This window comes from Bubalus kerabau, chromosome X, assembly GCF_029407905.1.
Source record: "Bubalus kerabau isolate K-KA32 ecotype Philippines breed swamp buffalo chromosome X, PCC_UOA_SB_1v2, whole genome shotgun sequence".
NCBI classification, from domain to species: domain Eukaryota; kingdom Metazoa; phylum Chordata; class Mammalia; order Artiodactyla; family Bovidae; genus Bubalus; species Bubalus kerabau.
In genome coordinates this window covers 95,256,913-95,282,053 of record NC_073647.1, presented here as the reverse complement: position 1 = coordinate 95,282,053, position 25,141 = coordinate 95,256,913, and the positions used below count along the sequence as shown (strand labels likewise).

Here is a 25,141-nt window from a genome sequence, read left to right as displayed (position 1 = left end):
AGTACGGTTAAGAGCTAGTGAGCAACAGAATGATTTTTGAGGAAATGGGCTAGAATGATATGAAGTGGAATTCAGTGTCATGTTCTCTGTAAGAAGGTAGAGATAGCCTGTTGGCATATACCAGTTTAAACAGTGAATTTGGTATCCAAATAATTGCAATATATCAAAAAAACAAAACCAACAACTAAATGCTATAGAGAGATACAAATGGTGTTGTGGAGAATGACCAGGGAGTGATCATATCTGGTTGGAGGGATAAGGGAAAGATTTCACAATGTAGTAGCATTTGAGATGAGAGGAGAAGCTTGGTTAAAAATGTAAATTACAGATTTGCCTGAATGTAAAAGTAATTAATACTTGTGAAAGTTGGAAAACAATTTTTTTTAATTAAAAATAAGCTTTCATCTTAGCACTGAGATGATCTTTGTTAACTTCCTGATGTCTTTCCTTTCAGATATATAGTTATTTTAGTTAATACATTTGGAGGAATACCATCTATTCTTTTTTAAAACCTAACATCCTATTGTGATTTCCCTTTGTCTTTTGAAGCCAAGATATTTAATGGTTAAATAGTATCAGTCTTATATTGTAATTATTTAAGCTAATCTTTTATTGTCAAATGCCTAGACTGTTAATGGGTAGAGGTTTTTATTTGATTTTGCTATTCTAAGTAATGCTACAAAGAAACATAAATGTATCTCTCACTGTTTCCTTAGGATAGATTTCTAGAAGGACCAGTAAGTGCCTAGATTAAAGGGTTTGAATATTTTAAGACTCTTGATGGTAACAATAGTGCTTTCCATAGTAACAAAAGTTTCAAAGTATGTTCCCGCACCAGATGGGCAAACAAGAAAGATACCTCATTGTTTTGATTTGTATTTCTTTGATTAGAAAGCTTGATCTTTGAACTTTTTTTTAATGCCCAACAGACGAGAAATCAACATTATCTTTTTGTTAATGGCTCCTATATTTATATACTAGCTCAGGCCTTCCCTGACCTTCAGACTGGTGCTTCCAGCACTGTTTGTGGGTGTTTCACAGACATCTCAAACTTAACTTGCCCTAAATTGAATTGTTGGCTTCTTAATCCGCAAATGTGCCCTCACACCCAAGTCCTAACGATCTCAATAAAGAGACTGCCATTCACCCAGTTGTTTTAAGCTAGAAACCTAGGAGTTGGCTTCAGTTCCTCCCTTCTGTATTGCCGCATCCAGTCCATCAATAAGGCCTACCAGTTCCAGCTACAAAATATACCTAATGTCCTTCTGTTTATCTCTTTCTCTACTGTCATACCTTCACCTAGGCCAGCAGCATGTCTTACCTAAAATATCCAAGCTGTTAACTATAAAGACGTGGATGATCTGCATCAGCCTCTCTCCGGTCTCACCATATATTGTACTTCCCCTGTTCCCTGGACTCCTGCCATAATAGCCTTCTTTCAGTTCTGAACAGATCCAGCTCTTTCCTTCTACAGACTCTTTGTACATGTTGTTCTCTTTGGGGAAAATGCGCTTCGTTTATGTCTTTCTGGGCTTTTGCCTTTTTTCACTACTAGAATGTATATTCCATGAGAGCAGTAGCCATTTCTCTCTTGTTCTCTGTGGTATGTCTAGCACAGGGCCTGGCATATAGAAGGTGCTCAAAAAATGTCTTGTTGACAAGCGGCATGTGGGGACAACATGAGCAAAAAAAGCCTAAGGCAAGGTAGTTTGAGATATGTACAGGAAATGGAGAAGAGTCTGGTTTGGCAAAAGCTAAAAGTAGTATGGTCAGAGGATTATAGGGAAGTGATGTGTATAGAACACTGAAAGGGAAGAGAGATGCAGAAAGACAAGTTAACATGTTATAATAGTGCTTCAGCTGGGAAGAAATGATAATGAAGTTACAACTGTCAGAGATACTACTTTTGCAAGAAGCATTTATATGATTAGAAAACAAATTGTTTAAATCCTTATTCAATTTCTGTAAGTCCTCCATCCTCTGCCTTATTTACACACTGAGGTCATCCTACATAAAACACCTAAATAGTATATCCTCTCTCTCCCTCTCAAAGCGTGTTTCTTCATGTATCTTCTCTACTCTTAATTCCCATCTTTGAGGAGTAAGTGTAAGTCTTGTTGATTAATTGAACCTACATTCTTTTGACAGAAGTGGAGAAGTAGGAGCTGGGTAAATAATGAGTCTAGTTTAGGACTTACTGAATTTAGGTCCTGATGTGACAACTGGACAGCTGTGTCCATAAACAGATGGAAACGTGTAACTAAAACTTCAGTTCAGTCGCTCAGTCGTGTCTGACTCTTTGCGACCCCATGAATCGCAGCACGCCAGGCCTCCCTGTCCATCACAAACTCCCGGAGTTCACTCAGACTCACGTCCATCGAGTCAGTGATGCCATCCAGCCATCTCATCCTCTGTCGTCCCCTTCTCCTCCTGCCCCCAATCCCTCCCAGCATCAGAGTCTTTTCCAATGAGTCAATTCTTTGCATGAGGTGGCCAAAGTACTGGAGTTTCAGCTTTAGCATCATTCCTTCCAAAGAAATCCCAGGGCTGATCTCCTTCAGAATGACTGGTTGGATCTCCTTGCGGTCCAAGGGACTCTCAAGAGTCTTCTCCAACACCACAGTTCAAAAGCATCAATTCTTCGGTGCTCAGCCTTCTTCACAGTCCAACTCTCACATCCATACATGACCACAGGAAAAACCATAGCCTTGACTAGCCGGACCTTTGTTGGCAAAGTAATGTCTCTGTTTTTGAATATGCTATCTAGGTTGGTCATAACTTTCCTTCCAAGGAGTAAGCATCTTTTAATTTCATGGCTTCAGTCACCATCTGCAGTGATTTTGGAGCCCAAAAAAATTAAGTCTGACACTGTTTCCACTGTTTCCCCATCTATTTCCCATGAAGTGATGGGACCGGATGCCATGATCTTCGTTTTCTGAATGTTGAGCTTTAAGCCAACTTTTTCACTCTCCACTTTCACTTTCATCAAGAGGCTTTTTAGTTCCTCTTCACTTTCTGCCATAAGGGTGGTGTCATCTGCATATCTAAGGTTATTAATATTTCTCCCAGCAATCTTGATTCCAGCTTGTGTTTCTTCCAGTCCAGCATTTCTCATGATGTACTCTGCATATAAGTTAAATAAGCAGTGTGACAATATACAGCCTTGACATACTCCTTTTCCTATTTGGAACCAGTCTGTTGTTCCATGTCCAGTTCTAACTGTTGCTTCCTGACTGGCATACAGATTTCTCAAGAGGCAGGTCATGAGACTGTTTTGCAGCTAGTGATAAAAATTTAGGAGCATCGATGGGTATGGATAGATTGCCACAAAAAAACATGCAGAGGGAGAAAAGCCAAGGATAAAACCTTGGGGCAAATTAAGGAAGAAGGATGAGAAAGAAAAGGGCAGTCAGAGATAAGAGACTCAACAAGGTACAGATGGAAGTACTTATAGAAAGAAGCCTGGGGAAGATAGAGAACAAATGTCATGTCTTCTTTGAAGTTTCTCCCTACCTGTCTCTCCTCCCAGATACTATATAGCATTTAGTTTTTGTTACTTATCTGGGCATAACTATCTGTTATTCTCTAGACTTGGAACTTCTAAAGGTCAGAGACCATGACTAATTGTATCCCTAGTATTGTAATTATGTCATTGTATATCCTTGGTACCCAACCCAGTACTTGGGGATCATGGTAGGTACTTGAGGTATCTTTGGGAAGGACAGAGTGGTCATCAGAAAGATGGACGCAATATGGTGTAGCAGAAAAATCCTGGGCATTTGAGTTAGACCTGGGGTGACCCATCCAGTTTCTGCCACCTAATAGATGGGGCATCATCTAGCCCCTCTCAACTTTTATTTTTCTCATCTGCTAACATTATTTATATTGCTGCTTAGAAAACACTTTCATGAGTATTGGTCATTTGATCCTCTTAACAGTGCCATGAAGCAGATATTATTCCATTTTAGAAATAAGGAAATGGGCTCTCAGTATTGACTTGTCCAAAGTTACATGGCTAGTAAGTGGCCTGGCTAGGATTTAAACTCAGGTCTTCAAATTACCAATTCTAGTGTTGTTTAGAAAAGAGAGAAGAGTGGTCATTTGAAAAGACAGAACAGGTTAGGGGAAAGGCACTGGTAGAGTGAAAAATTGTAACTGCAAATGACAGGGAGGATAGTTGATTGAGTGAGGCCTGGAAGAATGTGGATGGGGACTGGATTGATAGTGGAATGGTAAAGACAGTTCCTTGGTAAAGACAACAGTGCCTCCTTAAAGGCAAGAGAAGAGGAGGAAAGCTGACACTATAAAGATTCGAAGGTAAAAATGGAAATTCAATTTCCCCATTGACTGGTCATCTGATTAGTATGATGGTGGCATGGGGTTCACAAAAGATGAAGAAGATGATAACTGAACCAGAGTGACCGTTGCACCGAAGTTTGATCATACAAATTTGTCGTTGACTAGTTGGACAACAAATTTGTAATCGGTTAGCTCTCTTCAGCAGCTTGGGAACAGAAAAGGGGAATGATGAAAGTTGCCCAGAGTCAGAAGGGTGACAGGCACTGGGTGATAAGGATTGTTTGCATGTAGTGGCTCACCATAGGAAATCTACAACAGTCACGAAGGTCTAGGACAGTGGTTTACAGTCTGTTCCTGGAGCCCTAAGATTTCATCACAATGCCTGGGTAGGGGAGATGTTGGGAGCCTTTCTCTGATTCAACCAAGGTAGTTTTATCTTTTATTGCTTATTGGAATTCAAAATAAGCTCTCATAAGAAGAAAGGATTCCTCTGCTAAGAAAGATTTGAAAAACACTGGCCTCAGAGATCAGGTATTCAGGAGCTTAGAAGTCCCAAAGATGACTAGGAACAAAGTCATAGGAGCAAAGGAAGTAGAGAAGAAAGACCAGAGAGTGCGATTAGACTGCATATATGTGGAGGGTAGGAAAGGAAGCATAAGAACCTTATTCAGAGGCCCAGCAGACTAACTCAGAATTTACCCCAGGTTATGTACATTTAAGGTCCTGGTATTCTTTTTTTTTCCTGACTCAGGTACATCAGGAAAGAGGGTGGGGGTAGGAGTGGGATCAGAGTTTAATGTTCCCAAGCGATGTCTGTGATAGCATTCATGAACTAGGAAATGACCTGTGTAGTGTTTTACTCAGAAGGCCACCTCTGATGGCGCTGTGACATTAATTTGTAACATTGCATAAAGTGCCCACTTGTTAATTAAAAAGAATAGAAGAACCTAAAAGTTTTTATAATAAAAAATGTTTCCAGAGCAGTGGTTCTTGACTTTTTGTGGGTCATGGACCTCCTTTAACGTCTTCTCAGCAAAAAAAAAAAAAAAAAAAAAAAAGGCATACAAATAGAGTTCTATACAAAATTGGGGGGAGTGCAAAGACACCCTTCCTCCCCAAATTCTGTCCATTGAACTCAAGAATTCCAGATTTGAGTGAACACCTGCAGAGAAGCATCTGATCCTGGAGGTCTGGAGTGGAGTTCTAGACATAGGTATTTCAAGATACTTCTCTTGGAAACTGTGGAGTTTTTCCTTTATTCCTCTTTCCCTCAAGCCCTTACATCCAGTAAATCAACAAATACTGCTTTATATTTTAATTACATCTGGATCTTACCACCTCCCTATTTCAAGTCACTCTCAACTTGGATTATGGCAGTACCCTCTTCAATTGATTTTCCTGCTTCCACCCTTGCCTCTCAGCCTCCCACAGTCTAATCAGAGTAGTCTGTTAAAAAAGTTTTCACGTCATGTATTCTATTTTAAAGCTTCCAGTGACTTTCTCTTCTCATTCAAAACATTATGACATCTGATATTTCATGTCTTATTAGCCTATTGGGTTCTATATGGCCCTGGCTATCTCTCTGACCTCATTTCCTATCATCTTCACTCCATGCCAACCACACTGGCCTCCTCGCTATTCCTCAAACATGTCAGGGCAGCACTCTCTCACCCAAGGACCTTCATATTTGCTTTTCCCCCTTGGAACACTCTTCCAGATCCTGTCATGGCTTCTGTACTTATTTCCTTGAAGTCTTTGCTCAAGTGTCACCTCTTTATAGAAGTCTCTCCTGAACACCCCTACTTTCACACCATCATTCTATCCAGTTTAGCTTGCCTTTTTTCCTTTTTTTTTTTTTGGCTTGTTCAGAGGACTTATCACCACCTTGCATCTATTTCTTTTTGACTGCTCACACTAGAATGAAAGCCTCAGGAGAGCAAGGACTCGCTTGTAAGTACTTTTGTGGCTCAAGCACTGAGAACAGTGCATGTCACACAGTAAGTACTCAGTAAATAGTTGTCCAGTGAGTGATAGATGACATACTAGAATGCATCTTGGAAAAGGCAGGCAGGGTGGATATGAGTCTTTAAATTATACAGGATGAGTCAGAAGAGCTGGAAACATTTTTGACCAGAAGAAAAGAAGAGATGACCATTTTTTAGGAATTCCTGCATCAATGGCAGGTAAATAAAAATTCTATGATTATTTGAAGCTTTAATTCCCAAATGGACATTGTATGATACTAAGCACCTGACCTAATAAAGGTTGATGTCATAAAATTGCTAAAGTACTCCCATCTCGAAAGATGATGGGAAGAGTTGCTCAGATCAGGTTTCCTCTATATTTCTCTGGCTTTAGAATGTATTTCTCCACCTCTACTGATCCCTTCCTCGCCTTGTAGTCTTGCGAGAATGGCCTTGATGGCAAATTCTGAGGTATAAAATCAGTATTTTTGCCAAAGTGAAAATTGTCATCCTTACTACCTGATCATTTGCAAAGGTAAAATCGTATTTTGGCCTTCTTTTCAAGGAGCACCTCTTTATTTTTAAGTTCATGGGTAATACTTTTCTGTGGAACAGATACAAGCAGAAGAAGGAGGTGGAGCATAGGTTGTCTGCACTGAAATCTGCTGTGGAAAGTGGTCAAGCAGATGATGAGCATGTTCGTGAATATTACCTCCTTCACCTTCGAAGGTGGATTGGTATCAGCTTAGAAGAGATTGAGAGCATTGACCAGGAGATAAAGATCTTGAGAGAAAAAGACTCCGCAAAAGAGGTAAGCCTGGTCACTGCCTAAATAGCTCAAAAAGCTACTGTCAGAGATTTGAATCTACAGGAGAGTAATCAAATTAAAATCCTTTCATGTTTCCATAAAATCACTGTTCTTATTAACCTTAGTGGAGGAAGGCTGAAGGCTCTCTAGGATAGCTTTCTCTCTAGTTTTCAGTAGTGTTCCCTAGTGCTTTCTAACCTGTAACACAGTTCTAGTCTTTTGTAATTTTGTGACATGCCAGGAGAGGGAGAGTCTTCTCTGAAGTGAAAACTGCTTTTGGCTGCGAGCAGTCATGACTGTGGGGCCTTCCCAGGTGGCGCTAATGGTAAAGAACCTGCCCGCCAATGCAGGAGCCGTAAGAGATGCAGGTTTGACCTGTGGGTCAGGAAGATCCTGTGGAGGAAGGCATGGCAACTCACTCCTGTATTCTTGCCTGGAGAATCCCATGGACAGAGGAGCCTGGCAGGCCACAGTCCATAAAGTCATAGAGAGTCAGAAATGACTGAAGCGACTTAGCACACACGCAATCATGACTGCTCAAGGAAGGCATAGGGAGGTGTGCCTTGAAACTCTGTGCTTGACTGTAATGAACAGAAAGAGGGATAGGATGCGAATGAAGAAGAAAAGTGGAACTGGAGAAGAGAGAAAAAACTTAAAAAGAAGATAAAAGACATGAAATATGTTTTGGTTGGGGGAGAAATCAAAAGTTAACCTTACACAGTGATATACTCACACCATAGGTCACCCAAGTATGAGACACAGCAAGGACCTCTGTATGCACAAAATGTCGGGCATGATGGTAAAGAAAACTTGGTATAGTACCACTTTGGCTGTACCTGAAGACCATAACTATGTTTTGGACCTGATTTTTCAAAATATTGGGCTCTGTATCGGGGTTTTGTACATAGCAGAGCAGCTGCCTCACTGTGATCTATTGAAAGTCAGCCCTCAACACAAGGGTTTGTAAAAAAAAAAAGAAGAAGAAGAAGGAGGAAGAATTATAGAAAAGAAAAAAAAAAAATATCGGGCTCTGCTACCGGTTACTTTTTGGTTCAGGATATAACATGAATTGAGTTGAATTAATCAACTAGTTGCAGGCATTTAAGTCCTCAGAGAACTCTTGCTAATTTGATTTGTACTAATTAGCCCAGGAGCTTTTGCCTCAGGGTAACATCAACCTAGTTCCTTATGTTAAGGGATCAAAGAACGAGCAATTAATATTCTAAAGCTTTAAGGCCCCTTGAGTATATCTAGATGAATGGGTTTCAGACACTATGAGGCTGGACTATTCTGGATCCTCCTGTCTCCTTCTTTGTTTTTTGTTGTTATTCTCTCTCATTTGGTATTGGGATTGGCTATGTAAGTGATAGAGTTATAAAGTGAACATTTTTTCTTAGACCATAGTTTGTTTCGGTATGCCCCTGAACAGCCAAGATTCCTTGAAACATTTCTATACACCTGTATGTGAAAGATACTAACCCATTCTTCTTCCCACTCTTGCATTTAGGAACATCCACTTCTTTTTTTTTTTTTTGTATTTATTTGTGGCTGTGCAGGGGTCAAACCCGTGTCTCCTGCGTTGGTAGGCAGATTCTTTACCACTGAGCCACCAGGGAAGCCCCTAGGAACATCCACTTCTAATACACCATAGGGAGCTCTTGACAGATAGCATAATTACATTGGACAGGGTTTTAGCAGAAAGGTCTTAATAATTCAGCTTTAGCCCTGAAAGCCAGGCCGAGGAAAGGGGCTTCAAATTCAGCTCAAGAGGTTTAGGTGGAACATGGAAGAAAGCTTTGGAATCTGCCTCTTTGGAGGGGAGTGTTTTAAAGTCAAGTAATTTTTCACTTGTGAAATGATTCCTGGAAGAGCTTTCTCTTCCTCCCTTCCCAGCATGATACTTGGGCCATCTCAGGAGAGCTAACCAACCTCCACCATTGGTATTTTGCTAATATATCTTAGAGTCTGATAAATAGGGTTTTTCAAGCACCTAAAGACTTAAGAACCTGCATAGTGGGGTGGGCACAATGACAAATACACTTCTGATAATTAATTTCCTTTTTAGGCATCAACTTCTCAGTCATCTCGTCAGGACAGGCCTCCGATGAAACCGTTTGTTCTCACTCGGGACATGGCCCAAGCCAAGTAGGTGGTATTAAAAAGTGGATTGCCTTTGCAAGCCCCTATTTTTATGGTTCATTTACAGTGCATGAGTAACAGAATGGGCATTGTTAATAAAGGTCATGGCTTCACCTGGGGAGACTGTTCTTCCATCCAAGGAATATTATCTCTTCCAATACTTTCTCTGTATCTTTCATCGTCAGACACTTCCCTTACAAACTTGAGCTTAAAAATAGGCTCAAAAGGAAACCAACAAAAATAAATAAATAAATAATGAATTAAATACAGAAAGAAGGAAAAAAGAATCTAAAGAAGAATTGTAGCCCTTAAAATTGTTTCCTTCAGCTGCAATTCTCAAATGGTCATGTTTGCCTATCTAAGTTTTAATTCTGAGGTTAAAGATTAACCTTTTCCATAAGGTTGCAGAAGAATCTCCTTCCTCTGTGTATCTTTTAGACCCACCAAGAATAAATACTCCTTCCATTATATCATCATTCTGTGGGGCATTAGCCTCTAAGATTGCTTATTGGGAGATAACTCTGGGCCTTTATCTTCTTGTGAAAGCTCTTGCCTTTAATTCTCCTCCCTGGATGTCTCTTTTCACTGTCCTCACAGGAATTTACACAACTCCTCAGAGGATAGCTGGATAAGGGAGCAAGGAGGAAACAGACACAAGCTTTACCACTAAAGAGAAGAAACTTTTTAATAGTGCTATTTATGTTTACTTTTCTAAACACAGTGTGATTCTTGCAGAGTATTTGGAGCTGGTTATCCAAGTCTGGCATCTATGACAGTGAATGACTGGTATGAACAGCATCGGAAATTTGGAGCATTACCAGATCAGGGAATAGCCAAGACAACATCAGGTATGAAGGGGAGGGAGGCGAGTAGTAATACTTCTACACTACTGGTCCCTAACTCTCTAGCAGTTAAATTCAGACCAAGTATCTTTGCCCTTTAGAGCAAAAGAAATCTGGACAAAGATTCTGAGTAACAGATTCTAGTCAGTATTTTATTTCATTTATTATTAAAGTAAATAGCATGTGATTCTAGGAGGATGGAGGCAGTGAAGCAGCATAGTTTTTTAATTTTTCCACATATCATGGCATAAAAACAGACTGAACAGATAGATAGCAAAGCCAAAAGTCCATAGTTAGCAGTTCCGCTTCTGGTAACAGCAGAGTAGGTTGTTATCAGGCCAACCCCTCCTATAGATAACAGTTACAGACTGAGCAGAATATAACAAAACAGCTATCTGGAGGCCCTGAGAGTGACCAAAAGGAGACACAGACTGTAGGGCAGTCACCAATTAGAAGGCAATGGTACTTGGACCTTCTTGTGGGTAAGAACTTTAGCTTACTGTGTTCTTTGAGCTCACCTTGGTAATAGATCATAGTAGGTACTTCCAGGTGTCTTTGGGAGGGAAAGGTTGAGTTGGTAGTCATTAGATGGAAGCAGTATGATATAGCAGAAAAAGCATGGTCAGATCCGGAGTAACCAATGACTCCTACCACTTAATAGGACAATCATAGCCCCTCTGATCCTATTTTCAATATCTCGTGTATTATCTCACTTTATATTCTTAACAACCCCATGAAGCAAACATTCTTATTCCCATTTTAGAATGAGGAAATGGTATCTGAGAACTGACCCAAAGTAAACATAGCTAGAAAGTGGCCAAGCTAGAATTTTAATACAGGCCCTAAAATTCCCAGTTCTAATGCCGTTTCCACTATAGCACAGAGAAAAGTGGTCATTTGAAAGGGTTTTCTGTGTTTTTATAGCGTTTTATCCATGGGCAGGCTGCAGTTGCTGTAATATGGAGATAAATAAAACTTGGATAGAAACTTGCAGTCTTATAGTTTGAGGAATGAGAGAACAGATTCAGGATGATTATAGCCACTGAAAACTAAGGAGATATCCCAGGAGAGAAACCACTGAGGAGGAGCCCTAATTCTCTATATAAACCCTTCCCAAATCTCTGGCAGACTGCTAAACTATGCATGCACAGGATTGATTCCAAGCACCCTCAGTAAGTCTAAAATAACTGAATGGATAATCCAGCTTCACCCAATGCAGAGAAACAGAACTTGGAATTTTCATTCTAGAGAAATTAAATGAAAAATAGCTAAAACAAAAAAATCAGTACTTTTTACAGAATTCAGAATCTCTACAACATATCATTCAGAATGTTTGGGATTCAATTCTAAACTACTATATGGGGGAAAAAAAGAAAATGTGACTTATGCTCAAGAGGAAAAGCAGTCAGTGGAGACCAACCCCAAGATGATTCTGATGTCAAAATCAGCAGACAAGGACTTTAAAGCAGCTTATTTCTATGCTCAAGGGCATAGGGGAAAATATGCTTATAATGAATGAAAAGGTAATAAATCTCAAAGAAGTAGAAACTATACACAAAAGATTCCAGAACTGAAAAATATAATATCTGAAATTTAAAAATTAAAACAGACTCATAGATTCAGAGGGGAAAGTGGGTGGTTGCCATGGGAGATGGAGGTTGCAGAGGTGAAATGGGTGAAGGGGATTAAGAGCTACAGACCTCACACGTGCACACACATAGAGAAGAGATTGCAGAGACTGCCCCTTGCATGATCTTGGGCCATTTTTGCTTATGCCAGTCTGTCCAAGCAACTTCTACACAACACCAGTCTGAGCATGACTCTCACTTGGCAGTAAATTTCTATGGTATTCATTACCTACTGGAGGGAAACCAAGGTAATATAGGTTTTATCCTACGTTATCTTCAATAGTTTTATGTTTTACATTTATGTCTATGATCCATTTTAAGTTAATTCTTGTGATAGGTGTAAGGTCTATGTCTTAGCTAAGACTCTGTAAATAATTTTGTCATACAGATGGACTTATCAACTCCATAATCTTATAGTCTAAAGGTCAAACTTACCCTACGGGATAAGAGAGATGTTTAATTAATATTGATTCTTTTTTTCTCATTGCAGAAAAGGGCATTCTTCCTTGTATAAAATTTGGAAACTAGAGATAGTAAAAAAAAATTCACAAATCTACAATCAGATAATTAATCTTAAAAAAAGAAGAGCTACAAACCTCTAGTTATAAAATAAATAAGCCACAGGGATGTAATATACAGAATAAGGAATATGGTCAATAATATCATAACTTTGTGGGGACAGATGGTTACCAGACTTAAAACAGTGATCATTTTATAATATATGCAAATGTCAAACCACTGTAATGCACCTGAAACTAACATATTGTATGTCAACTATATTTCAGTTTTTTTAAATTTGAATAAGCTTAATAGCAAATTCTGGATAGGGAAATGGCAACCCACTCCAGTATTCTTGCCTGGGAAATCCCATGGACAGTAGAGCCTGGTGGGCTACTGTCCATTGGGTCGAAAAAGATTCAGATAGGACTAAGCGACTAAACAACAATAGCATATTGGCAATGACAGAAGAAAGGGTTAAATTGAAGATAGATCAATAAAAATTAGCCATTCTGAAAATCAAAAGATTAGAAAAAAATGAAGAGTCTCAATGACCTGTGGAAAAATATAAAAAGGTTTATCATGTGTACATTTGGAATACCAATAAGAGGAGAAAGAGAGAGAAGGGGCCATAAAAAAATTTTTGAAGAAATAATGGCTGAAATTTTCCCCGAATCTGTGAAAGACAAATTTAGAGATTCAGAAATTTCAGTAAGCCCCAAGCAAGTATGTTGAATACAATGCAAACCATACGTAGGCATGTTGTAGTCAGACTGCTGAAACAAAAGAGAAAATTTTGAAAGTGGTCAGAGTACATATTACACATAGAAAAGAGTACATATTACACATAGTAAAAGAGAAAATTTTGAAAGTGGTCAGAGAACATATTACACATAGAAAAGAGTACATATTACACATAGTAAAAGAGAAAATTTTGAAAGTGGTCAGAGAACATATTACACATAGAAAAGAGTACATATTACACATAGTACATATTACACATAGTAAAAGAGAAAATTTTGAAAGCGGTCAGAGAACATATTACACATAGAAAAGAGTACATATTACACATAGTACATATTACACATAGTAAAAGAGAAAATTTTGAAAGCGGTCAGAGAACATATTACACATAGAAAAGAGTACATATTACACATAGTACATATTACACATAGTAAAAGAGAAAATTTTGAAAGCGGTCAGAGTACATATTACACATAGAAAAGAGTACATATTACACATAGTACATATTACACATAGAAGAGCAATGATATGAATTGTTGTCACCTTCCCATTTGGAACAGTGGGTCCCAGAGATAGTGAACTACTGCCTCAATTAAACACCTCAATTTAAAAATGAGCAAAAGACCTTAACAGGCACCTCACCAAAGAAGATCATACAGATGGCAAATAAGCATATGAAAAAATGCTCAACATCATATGTCATTTGTCGTTCAGTCACTAAGTCATGTCTGGCTGTGACCCCATGAACTGCAGCACACCAGGCTTTCCTGTCCTTCACTATCTCCCAGAGTTTGTTCAAACTCACGTCCATTGAGTCGGTGATGCCATCCAACCATCTCATCCTCTTTCACCCACTTCTTCTGCGCTCAATCTTTCCCAGCATCAGAGTCTTTTCCAATGAGTCAGCTCTTCACATCAGATGGCAAGAGTTTTGGAGCTTCAGCTTCAGCATAGTCCTTCCAGTGAATATTCAGGGTTGATTTCTTTTAAGATTGACTGGTATGATCTTGCTGTCCAAAGGACTCTCAAGAGTCTTCTCCAGTACCACAATTCAAAATCATCACTTGGCACTCAGCCTTTTTTTATAGTCCAACTCTCACATCCCTACAAGACTACTGGAAAAACCATAGCTTTGACTATATGGACCTTTGTCAGCTAAGTGATGTCTCTGCTTTTTAATATGCTATCTAGGTTTGACATAGCTTTTCTTCCAGAAGCAAGCATCTTTTAATTTCATGGCTGCAGTCATCATCCACAGTGATTTTGGAGCCCCCCAAAATAAAGTCTGCCACTGTTCCCATTTTTTTCCCATCTATTTGCCATGAAGTAATGGGACCAGATGCCATGATCTTAGTTTTTTGAATGTTGAGTTTTAAGCCAGCTTTTTCACTCTCCTCTTTCACCCTCATCAACAGTTCCTCTTTGCTTTCTGCCATTCGAGTGGTATCATCTGCATATCTGAGGTTGTTGATATTTCTCCTGGCAATCTTGATTCCAGCTTGTGATTCATCCAGCTCTGCATTTTGCATGATGTACTCTGCATGTAAGTTAAATAAGGAGGGTGACAATATAAAGCCTTGACATACTCCTTTCCCAGTTTGAACCAGTCCATTGTTCCATATCCAGTTCTAACTGTTGCTTCTTGACCTGCATACAGGTTTCTCAGAAGGCAGGTAAAGTGGTCTGATATTCCCATCTCTAGAATTTTCCACAGTTTGTTGTGATCCACACAATCAAAGGCTTTTGCATAGTCAATGAAGCAGAAGTAGGTGGAATTCTCTTCCACCTACTTCTGGAATTCTCTTCCTTTTTCTGTGATCTAACAGATGTTGGCAATTTGACCTCTGGTTCCTCTGCCTTTTCTAAATCCAGCTTGTACATCTAGAAGCTCTTGGTTCACATACTGTTGAAGCCAAGCTTGAAGAATTTTGAGTATTACCTTACAAGCATGTGAAATGAGCACAATTGTGTGGTAGTTTGAACATTCTTTGGCATTGCCCTTCTTTGGGATTGAAATGAAAACTGACCTTTTCCAGTCCTGTGGCCATTGTTGAGTTTTCCAAATTTACTGACATATTGAGTACAGCACTTTAACAGTATAATCTTTTAGGATTTGAAATAACTCAGCTGGAATTCCATCACCTCCACTAACTTTGTAGTAATGCTTTCAAAGGCTCACTTGACTTCACACTCTAGAGTGTCTGGCTCTAGGTGAGTGACCACACCATTGTGGTGTCTGGATCATTAAGACCTTTTTTGTATAGTCCTTTGTATTCTTGCCACCTCTTCTGAATCTCTTCTGTTTCTGTTAAGTACTTGCCATTTCTGTCCTTTATCATGCTCATCTTTGCATGAAATTCCCCTGGTATCTCTGATTTTCTTGAAGAGATCTCTAGTTTTTCCCATTCTGGTGTTTTCTTCTATTTCTTTGCACTGTTCACTTAAGAAGGCTTTCCTCTGTCTCCTTGCTATTCTTTGGAACTCTGCATTCAGTTGGGTCTGTCTTTCCCTTTCTCCTTTGCCTTTTGCTTCTTTCCTCAGCTATTTGTAAGACCTTCTCAGGCAACCAGTTTGCCTTCTTGCATTTCTTTTTCTTTGGGATGATTTTGGTCACCGCCTCCTGTGCAATGTTACAAACCTCCGTCCATGGTTCTTCAGACACTGTCTATCAGATCTAATCCCTTGAATCTATTTGTCACTTCCACTGTATAATCATAAGGAATTTGATTTAGGTCATACCTGAATGGCCTAGTGTTTTTCCCTACTTTCTTCAATTTAAGTCTGAATTTTGGAATAAGGAGCTCATGATCTGAGCCACAGTCGGTTCCAAGTCTTGTTTTTGCTCACTGTGTTAGAGCATCTCCCCATATCCAAGGACAAAGAAGTCACAAGGAGATAGTAGGAGGGGCACAATCATGTTAAAATCATATGTCATTAGGGTATTGCACATTAAAGCAACAATAATCCCACTGTAGCCCTAAAAGAATGGCCAAAATCCAGAACACTGACAACACCAAATGCTGGCATGGATAATGGAGCAACAGGAACTGTCCTTCATTGCTGGGAATGTAAAGTGGTACAGACACTTCGGAAGACAGTTTGTCAGAAACGTTCTCCTATCCTGCAATCCAGCAATCATGCTCCTTTTTACCCAGATGGGTTGAAAAGTTATTAATAGGTCCACACACAAGTTTCACACAAGTGTTTATAGCAGCTTTATTTATAATTGCCAAAAATTGGAAGTAGCCAAGATGCCTTCAGTAGGCAAATGGATAGGCTGTGGTATATACAGACAATGGAATAATACTCATTGCTAAAAAGAAATGAACTTTCAAGATCTAAAAAGACATGGAGGAATCTTAAATGCATATTACTAAGTGAAAGAAGCTAATGTGAAAAGCCTACATACTGTGTGATTCCAATTATGACATTCTAGAAAAGGCAAAACTTATGGAGACAGTAAAAGGATCAGTGGTTGACAGGGATTAAAAGAAAGGAGGGATGAATAGGCAGAACAAAGGATTTTTAAGGCAGAGAAACTATTCAGAATGATACCGTAATGGTGAATACATGCCATTATACATTTCCCCAAAACCATGGATTGTACAACACGAAGAGTGAACCCTAATGTATACTATGGACTTTGCATGATAATGCTGCATCATTGTGGGTTCACTGATTACAAAAATGTACCACTGTGATGCTTGATAGTCTGGAGAGTCTGTGCTTCTGTGGGACAGGGTATATAGAAACACTGTGTACTTTGCATTCAATTTTACTGTGTACTTAAACTGCTTTATTCTTTTTCTTAATATATATATTTTATTGAAATATAGTTAATTTACATTGTTTTTCAGGTACACAGCAAGGTGATTTAGTTATACATACACACATACATTATTTTTGAAATTATTTTCCATCATGTGAAAAGTGAAAGTTAGTAACTTTGTGTCCAACTCTTTGTGACCCCATGGACTGTAACCCACCAGACTCCTCTGTCCATGGCAAGAGTATTAGAGTGGGTTGCCATTTCCTTCTCCAGGGGATCTTCCTGACCCAGGGATTGAACCTGGGTCTTCTGCATTCCAGGCAGATTCTTTACCATTTGAGCCACCAGGAACCATATTGACTATAGTTCCCTGTGCTATGCAGTAAACCTTTGTTGCGTGTTTCATATCTATTTTTTAAATAAAAATCTAGCATTCTATTCATGCTAAGTCAAACAAGTGTAATCAAATTGTCATAATTTTTTTAGTTAGGCAAAAATTCAAAGTTTTGTAAAATATATATATTTTATATATGTATACAAAATATATATATATATTTATATATGTATACAAAAGCTTTTCTACTATACTTGATAAAGGCTTGAGAAAGAACATCAAAAAAAAAGAGATGGAGAAATTGGAAAACATAAACTAAATGAAATGGGAGCACTGAATATGAAATAGAAAAAGTGAAACTAGATAAAAGTAAAAGATCATCATATAGTCCAGTTGTTTTTAAGCATGACTGCTCATTAGAAACATATCTGGAGCTCTAGAGAAAAAAAGCAATACCTGAGCATTTGTATTTTTCAAAAAATTTCAAGATAATTCTGATATGCATCTGGATGGCTTTTAAAAAGTGATTACAGGTTTTTCCATTAAATTGTAGTTTTGGTGATACAGAGTTCTATTTTTCTGTTGACCAATCATGATACAATGGTATTAAGTGAGTAATAGTTACATAATCACAATAGTAAAAGATATTTATCAGTTTTCACATCAATAGCCAGACAAAAAAAAAAAGATAATTACAATTGCATGCCATAATGGGAATATGATTAACTTAACTATATAAAGTAATTACATAGAATGTGAGGGGGTCAAGCCAAGGGATGTGGTAAGTGGAAGTGAGTACATGCACATGTTTTCATCCACCCACCCAGTCTATGTCTTTTGGTTGGTGCGTTTAATCCCTTTACATTTAAAGGTAATTATTGACATGTATGATCCTATTACCATTTTCTTAATTGTTTTGGGTTTATTTTCTGTAGGTCTTTTCCTTCTCTTGTGTTTCCTGCCTAGAGAAGTTCCTTTAGCATTTGTTTTCAAGCTGGTTTGGTGGTGCTGAATTATCTTTAACTTTCGCTTATCTGGAAGTCTTTTGATTTCTCCATCAAATCTGAAGCAGAGTCTTGCTGGGTAGAGTATTCTTGGTTGTAGGTTCTTCCCTTTCATCACTTTAAATATATTGTGCCATTCCCTTATGACTTGTAGAATTTCTATTGAGAAATCAGCTGATAGCTTGATGGGAGTTCCCTTCTATGTTATTTGTCATTTTTCCCTTATTGCTTTTAATATTTTATCTTTGTCTTTGATTTTTGTCAGTTTTATTACTACGTGTCTTGGTGTGTTCCTCCTTGGGTTTGTCCTGCCTGGGACACACTGCTTCCTGGACCTGGTTGACTATGCCCTTTCTCATGTTATGGAAGTTTTCAGCCATTATTTCTTCTCAGGTCCTTTCTCTCTCTCTTCTCTTTCTGGGACCCCTATAACGTGAATGTTGATGTGTTTAATGTCCCAGAGATCTGTTAGGCTGTCTTCATTTTTTTTCATTCTTTTTTCTATATTCTGTTCTACGGCAGTGATTTCCACCATTCTGTCCTCCAGGCCATTTATCCATTCTTCTGCCTTAGTTATTCTGCTATTGATTCCTTCTCGTGTATTATTCATCTCCATTTGTTTGTTCTTTAGTTCTTGTAGGTCTTTGGTAAACATTTCTTGCATCTTCATTGTTTTCCTGAGATCCTGGATCATCTTCACTATCGTTTTGAATTCTTTTTCTGCAAGGTTGCCTATTTTCACTTCATTTAGTTGTTTTTCTGGGGTTTTATCTTGTCCCTTCATCTGGGCCATAATTTTCTGCTCTTTCATCATGATTAACCTTCTGTAATATGGTCTTTGTTTTAGCTGCTGTGGTACTGCTTCTTCTGTCAGCTCTCTGGTGGATGAGGCTAAGAGGCTTATGTAAGCTTCCTGATGGGAAGGACTGGCAATGGGAAAAACTGGGTTTTGCTCTGGTGGGCAGGGCCTTGCTTAGTAAAGCTTTAATCCAATTACCTGCTGATGGGTGAGGTTGCACTCTCTCCCTGATAGTTGTTTGGCCTGAGGTGACCCAGCCCTGGGGTCTGTGGGCTCTATGGTAGGGTTAATGGTGACCTCCAAGAGGGTGTACACCAAGCAGGACTTTCCCAGCCTGCTGCTGCCATTGCCCTGTCCCTGTGGTGATCCCCTGCCGAACCATGCCTCCACAGGAGGCCCTTCAACACTAGCAGGTAGTTTTGGTTCAGTCTCTTATGGGGTCTGAAGGAGAAGGCAATGGCACCCCACTTCAGTACTCTTGCCTGGAGAATCCCATGGATGGAGGAGCCTGGTGGGCTGCAGTCCATGGGGTCGCTAAGAGTCGGACATGACTGAGCGACTTAACTTTCACTTTTCACTTTCATGCATTGGAGAAGGAAATGGCAACCCACTCCAGTGTTCTTGCCTGGAGAATCCCAGGGATGGGGGAGCCTGGTGGGCTGCCGTCTATGGGGTCGCGCAGAGTCCGACACAACTCAAGCGACTTAGCAGCAGTAGCAGCTTATGGGGTCACTGCTCCTTTCCTTAGATCTTGGAGCACACAAGATTTCGTTTGTACCCTCAAAGACTGGAGTCTCTGTTTCCCCAGTCCTGTGGAAGTCCTGTAATCAAATCCCACTGGTCTTCAAGGCCAGATTCCCTGGAGATTCCCAGTGCCTTTGTTGGATCCCCAGGCTGGGAAGCCTGACGTGGGGTTTAGAACCATCACAACAGTGGGAGAACTTTGGTATTATTCTTCTGCAGTTTGTGGGTCACCTACTCAGCAGGTATGGGATTTGATTTTATCATGATTGCGCCTCTCCTACTGTCTCACTCTGGCTTCTTCTTTGTCTTTGGATGTGGGGTATCTTGTTGTGGTGGATTCCAGTGTCTGCCTGTCAGTGGTTGTTCAGCAGGTAGTTGCAATTTCGGTGCTCTCACAGGAGATGAATGCATGTCCTTCTACTTGCCATCTTGAAACAGAAGCCCCTTAAACTGCTTTAAATTCCCTGGCAGTCCAGTAGTTAGGGCTCTGTGCTTCCACTGCAGGGGGCACAGTTTTGCTCCCTGGTTGGGAAACTAAGATCCCACAAGCTGCACAGCATGACCAAGAAAAAAAATAAAGTTGCTCTAAAAATAAGGTCTATTTAAAAGAAAATTAATGCAAAGAGACAAAGATATAAAGTCAATGGAGAAATTCAAAGGGAAGAAGGCAAGAAAGAATGAACAAAACAACAAAAAATATAGGAAATGAACAGAAAACCAATAGAATGGTAGATTCTAATCCAGCTGATCAGTAATTATATTAAATATCAATGGAATAAACCTTCAAATTAGAAATCAGATTATCAGACTCACCTGTATACTGTCTACAAGAGATACATTTTCTTTTTTTAATTGAAGTATAGGTGATATTATATTATTTTCAGGTGTACAGTATTCATTATTTTTGTAATTACAAGTTTTTACATGATAATGAATTTTGTTCCCTATGCTATATAGTGTATCCTTATTGGTTATTTATATTATACATAGTAGTTGGTATCTGTTAATCCCATAACCCTAATTTGTCCCTCCCCACTTCCCTCTGCCCCTGTCCCTCTGTTTTATATATCCATGAGTCTGTTTCTATTTTACATATCCATTCATTTGTATTACTGTTTAGATTCCACATATGAGCGATGCACATTGTTTGTCATTCTCTGTCTTACTTTACTAAGCATAATACCCCCTAGGTCCATCCATGTTGCTGCGAATTGCAGAATTTCATTCTTTTTTATGGCTGGGTTCATTGTGTATGTGTATATATATATACCACATCTTTATCCATTCGTCTGTTGATGGGTACTTGAGTTGCTTCTATATAATTGGCTATTGAAAATTGTGCTGCTATGAACATTGGGTTGCATGTATCTTTTTGAATTAGTGTTTTCATTTTTTCTAGATATATACCTAGGAGTGGTATTGCTAGATCATATGGTAGTTCTATTTTTAGTTTTTTAGGAACCTCCATGCTGTTTTACACAGTGGCTGTATCATTTACATGCCTGTCAGCAGTATATGAGGGTTCCTTTTTCTCAACATTGTCTCCAACATTTGTTATTTGTAGACATTTTTATGATAGCCATTCTGACTGGTGGGAGATGATATCTCATTGTGGTTTTTATTTGCATTTTTCTAATAATTAGTGATGTTGAGCATCTTCTTATGTGCCTGTTAGCTGTCTGTATGTCTTCTTTGGAAAATTCAGGCCTCTGCCCATTTTTCCATTGGGTTGTTTATTTTTGATGAAGAATTATATGAGCTTTTTATATATTTTGGATAATAACACCTTATAGGTCACCTCATTTATAAATATTTTCTCCCATTCTGTAGGTTGTTTTGTCAATATTTTCCTTTGCCTTGCAAAAGCTTTTAAGTTTAATTACATTCCATTTGTTTAGTTTTGCTTTTATTTCTTTTTACTTAGGAGACAGATCAAAAAAAATATTGCCATGATTTTTATGCCAGAGTGTTCTGCCTATATTCTCTTCTAGGAGGTTTATGGTTTCAGGTCTTAAATTTACATCTCTAATCTATTTTGAGTTCATTTTTGTATATGGTGTGAGGGAATGTTCTAATCTCGTTGTTTTACATGTAGCTGTCCAATTTTCCAAGCACCACTTATTGAAGAGACTGTCTTTTCTTCATTGTGCGTTCTTGCCTTTTTTGTCATAGATTATTTGAACACAGGTGAATGGGTCTATTTCTCTGCTCTCTATTCTGTTTCATCAGTCTATTTGTCAGTTTTTGTGTCAGTACCACCCTGTTTTGATTACTGTAGCTTTGTAGTGTAGACTGAAGTCTGGGAGGGTTATACTTCTGGCTTTGTTCTTCATTCTCAAGATTTCTTTGGCAATTCAGGGTCTTTTGTGGTTCCATATGAATTTAAGGGTTGTTTATTCTAATCCTGTGAAAAATATCATGGGTATTTTGATGTGTGTGCTCACTCAGGCAGTTGTGTCGGACACTTTATGACCCTGTGGACTTTAGCCTGCCAGGCTCCTCTGTTCATGGGATTTTCCCGGCAAGAATACTGGTGTGGGTTGCCATTTGCTCCTCCAGAGGATCTTCCTGGAGCAGGGGTCGAACCCACATCTCCTGCATTGCAGACAGATTCTTTACCACTGAGCCATTCTGGGGAAGCCCTGGGTACTTTGATAGGGATTTCATTAAACCTGTAGATTGTTTTGAATAGTATGGCCATTTTGACAATATTAATTCATCCAATCCACAAGCATGGGATATCTTTCCATTTCTTTGTATCATCTTTAGTTTCCCTCATAAATGTTTTGTGGTTTCCAGAGTATAGGATGTTTCCCTCTTCTTGGTTAAGTTTGTGTGCTGTGCTTAGTCACTCAGTCATATCCGACTCTTTGCAACCCATGGACTGTAGCCCGCCAGGCTTCTGTATCCATGGGATTCTCCAGGCAAGAATACTGAAGTGGGTTGCCATGCCCTCCTCTGGGGGACCTTCCCAACCCCAGGGATCGAACCCAGGTCTCCTGCTTTGCAGGCAGACTCTTTACCATCTGAGCCACCAGGGAAGCCCAAGAATACTGGAGTGGGTAGCTTATCCCTTTTAAGTTAAGTTTACTCCTTGGTATTTTATTCATTTTGATGCAGTTTTAAACAGGATTTTTTTTTTTTTTTTGCTTTTGCTTTATGATATTTTATTATTAGTGTATAGAAACAAAAGATTTCTGTGTATTGATCTTGTATCTGACAACCTTGCTGAATTCCTTTATTAGTTCTGATAGTTGTATTAGTTCTAATGGGTGAAGACTTTAGGGTTTTCTAGATATGACATGTCATCTGCAAATAGTGACAATTTTACCTCTTCCCTTCCAACTTGGATACTTTTTAAAAAATTTTTCTTGTCTGATTGCTGTGACTAGGACTTCCAATACTATGTTGAACAGAAGTGGCAAGAATGGGCATACTTGTCCTAATCCAGAATTTAGTGGGAAGGCTTCCACCTTTTCACCACAGAGTATGACATTGGTTGTGAGTTTGTCTTAAATGGCCTTTATTATGTTGAGATATGTTTCCTTGATACCCACTTTCAGGGTTTTTATTATTATTGTTGAATTTTGTCAAATGGCTTTTCTGCATCTATTGAGATGATCATGTGATTTTTAGCCTTTTGTTAATGTGGTATATCATATTAATTTGCATATACTGAAGTATCCTTGTGACCGTGGGATAAATTCAACTTGACCATGGTGTATGATCCTTTTTATATATATTTTAGATTTGATTTGGTAATATTTTGTTGAGGATTTTTGCATCTATATTCATCAAAGATACTGGCCTGTGGCCTTTTTCTGTAGTGTCTTTGGTTTTGGTATCAGGGTATTGGTAGAATGAATATTGGTAGAGTAGAATCGTAGAATGAATTTGAGAGTGTTCCTTCCTCTTCAGTTTTTTGAAAAGTTTGAGGACAGGTATTAGTTCTACCTTATGTTCAGTAGAATTCCCCTATGAAGTCATCTGGTCCTGAACTTTTGCTTGCTGGGAGTTTTTAAATTACAGATTCAACTTCACGTCTCATGATTGGTCTGTTCAGATTGCCTGTTTCTTCTTGTTTCAGTTTTGGCAGGTGTAGAGTTTCTAGAAATTTGTTCATTTCTTGTCAGTTGTCCAGTTTGTTGGCATTTAACTGTTCACAGTATCCTCTTAAGACTTTTGGTATATATGTGGTTTTGGTTTTCATTTCTCCTCTTTTCTTATTTTGTTTATTTGGGTCCTTTCTCTTTTCTTCTTAATGAGCCTGGCTAAAGTTTTATCAATTTTGTCTTTTTAGAAAACTAGCTCTTGGTTTCTTTGATCTTTTCTGCTCTTTTGGTCTCTGTTTTATATATTTTCTTTCTGATCTTTATCATTCCCTTTCTTCTGCTGACTTTGGGCTTTGTTCTTCTTTTTCTAGTTCTTTCAGGTCATAGGTTAGGTTGTTTGAGATCTTTCTTATTCTTGAGGAAGACCTGTATAGCTTTAAACATCCCTCTTGGAACTGCTTTTGCTATATCCCATAGATTTTGAAAAGTTGTGTTTCCATTTTCATTTGCCTCAAGGTATTTTATGATTTCCACTTTGATTTCATTGTTGACCCATTTGTTTTTTTAGTAGTATGTTGTTTAGTCTCCATGTATTTGTTCTCTTCCCATTTTTCTTTCTGTGATTGATTCTAGTTTCATACTGTAAAGAAATGGTTGATTTAATTTCTGTCCTCTTAAATTAAAAAAAATATTTATTTATTTGGCTGCATAGGATCTTAGTTGCCACATGTGGGATCTTTCGTTGCAGCACGCAGGATCTTTCATTGTGGCACGAAGTCTCTTCTTTGTGGCTCATGGACCCTTGGCTGTGGTGCATGGACTTCTCTCTAGTTGTGGCACACAGGCCCCGTAGTGTGTGGGCTCAGTAGTTGTGGCATGTAGCAGGCTCAGGAATTGCAGCGTGTAGGCTTAGTTGTTCTGCAGCATGTGGGATCTTAGTTCCCTGACCAGGAGTCAAACCTGCACCCCCTGCATTGGAAGGTGGATTCTTAACTGCTGGACCACCAGGGAAGTCCCCTGTCCTCTTAAATTTGTTGAAGCTTGTTTTGTGACCTCTCCTTGTATGTGATTTCTCCTGGAGGACATTCCATGTGTACTTGAATGTGTATTCTACTGATTTGGATATAATGTCCTATAGATATCTATTAAGTTTAACTGGTATATTGTGTCATTTAAAACTACCATTTCCCTATTGATTTTCTGTCTGGATGCTCTGTCCATTTGATGTGAGTGGGTTGTGAAAGTCTCTTACTATTACTGCATTATTGTTATTTTCTTCCTTTATGTCTGTTAGTATTTGCTTCATTTATATAGGTGCTCCTGTATTGGGTGTATATATGTTAATGAGTGTAATAGCCTCTTTTATTAATCCCTTTAGCATTTTATAATGCTGCTCTTTCTCTTTTGGTATAGCTTTATTTTAAAGTCTATTTTGTCTGAAATGAGTCTTGCTTCCCTCTCTTATCATTTCCATTCACATGAAGTATCTATTTCCATCCCCTCACTTTCTGTCTGTG

General features: G+C 38.7%; 1 protein-coding gene across 4 annotated transcripts in view; it reads left to right on the top strand.

The window, feature by feature from the left end:
* The window catches only part of IGBP1 (immunoglobulin binding protein 1), a 47,872-nt gene that overhangs the window by 3,439 nt on the left and 19,292 nt on the right, over positions 1-25,141 (top strand). For 3 of the 4 annotated variants that reach the window (XM_055565718.1, XM_055565717.1, XM_055565719.1), the window contains exons 3-5: positions 6,879-7,074; positions 9,137-9,216; positions 9,946-10,058. In XM_055565718.1, the coding sequence (XP_055421693.1) occupies positions 6,879-7,074; positions 9,137-9,216; positions 9,946-10,058 (389 nt within the window). Of the gene's footprint in view, positions 1-6,878; positions 7,075-9,136; positions 9,217-9,945; positions 10,059-22,964; positions 23,205-25,141 lie in introns of those variants that run through there. The other variant, XM_055565720.1, reaches the window with a different exon arrangement.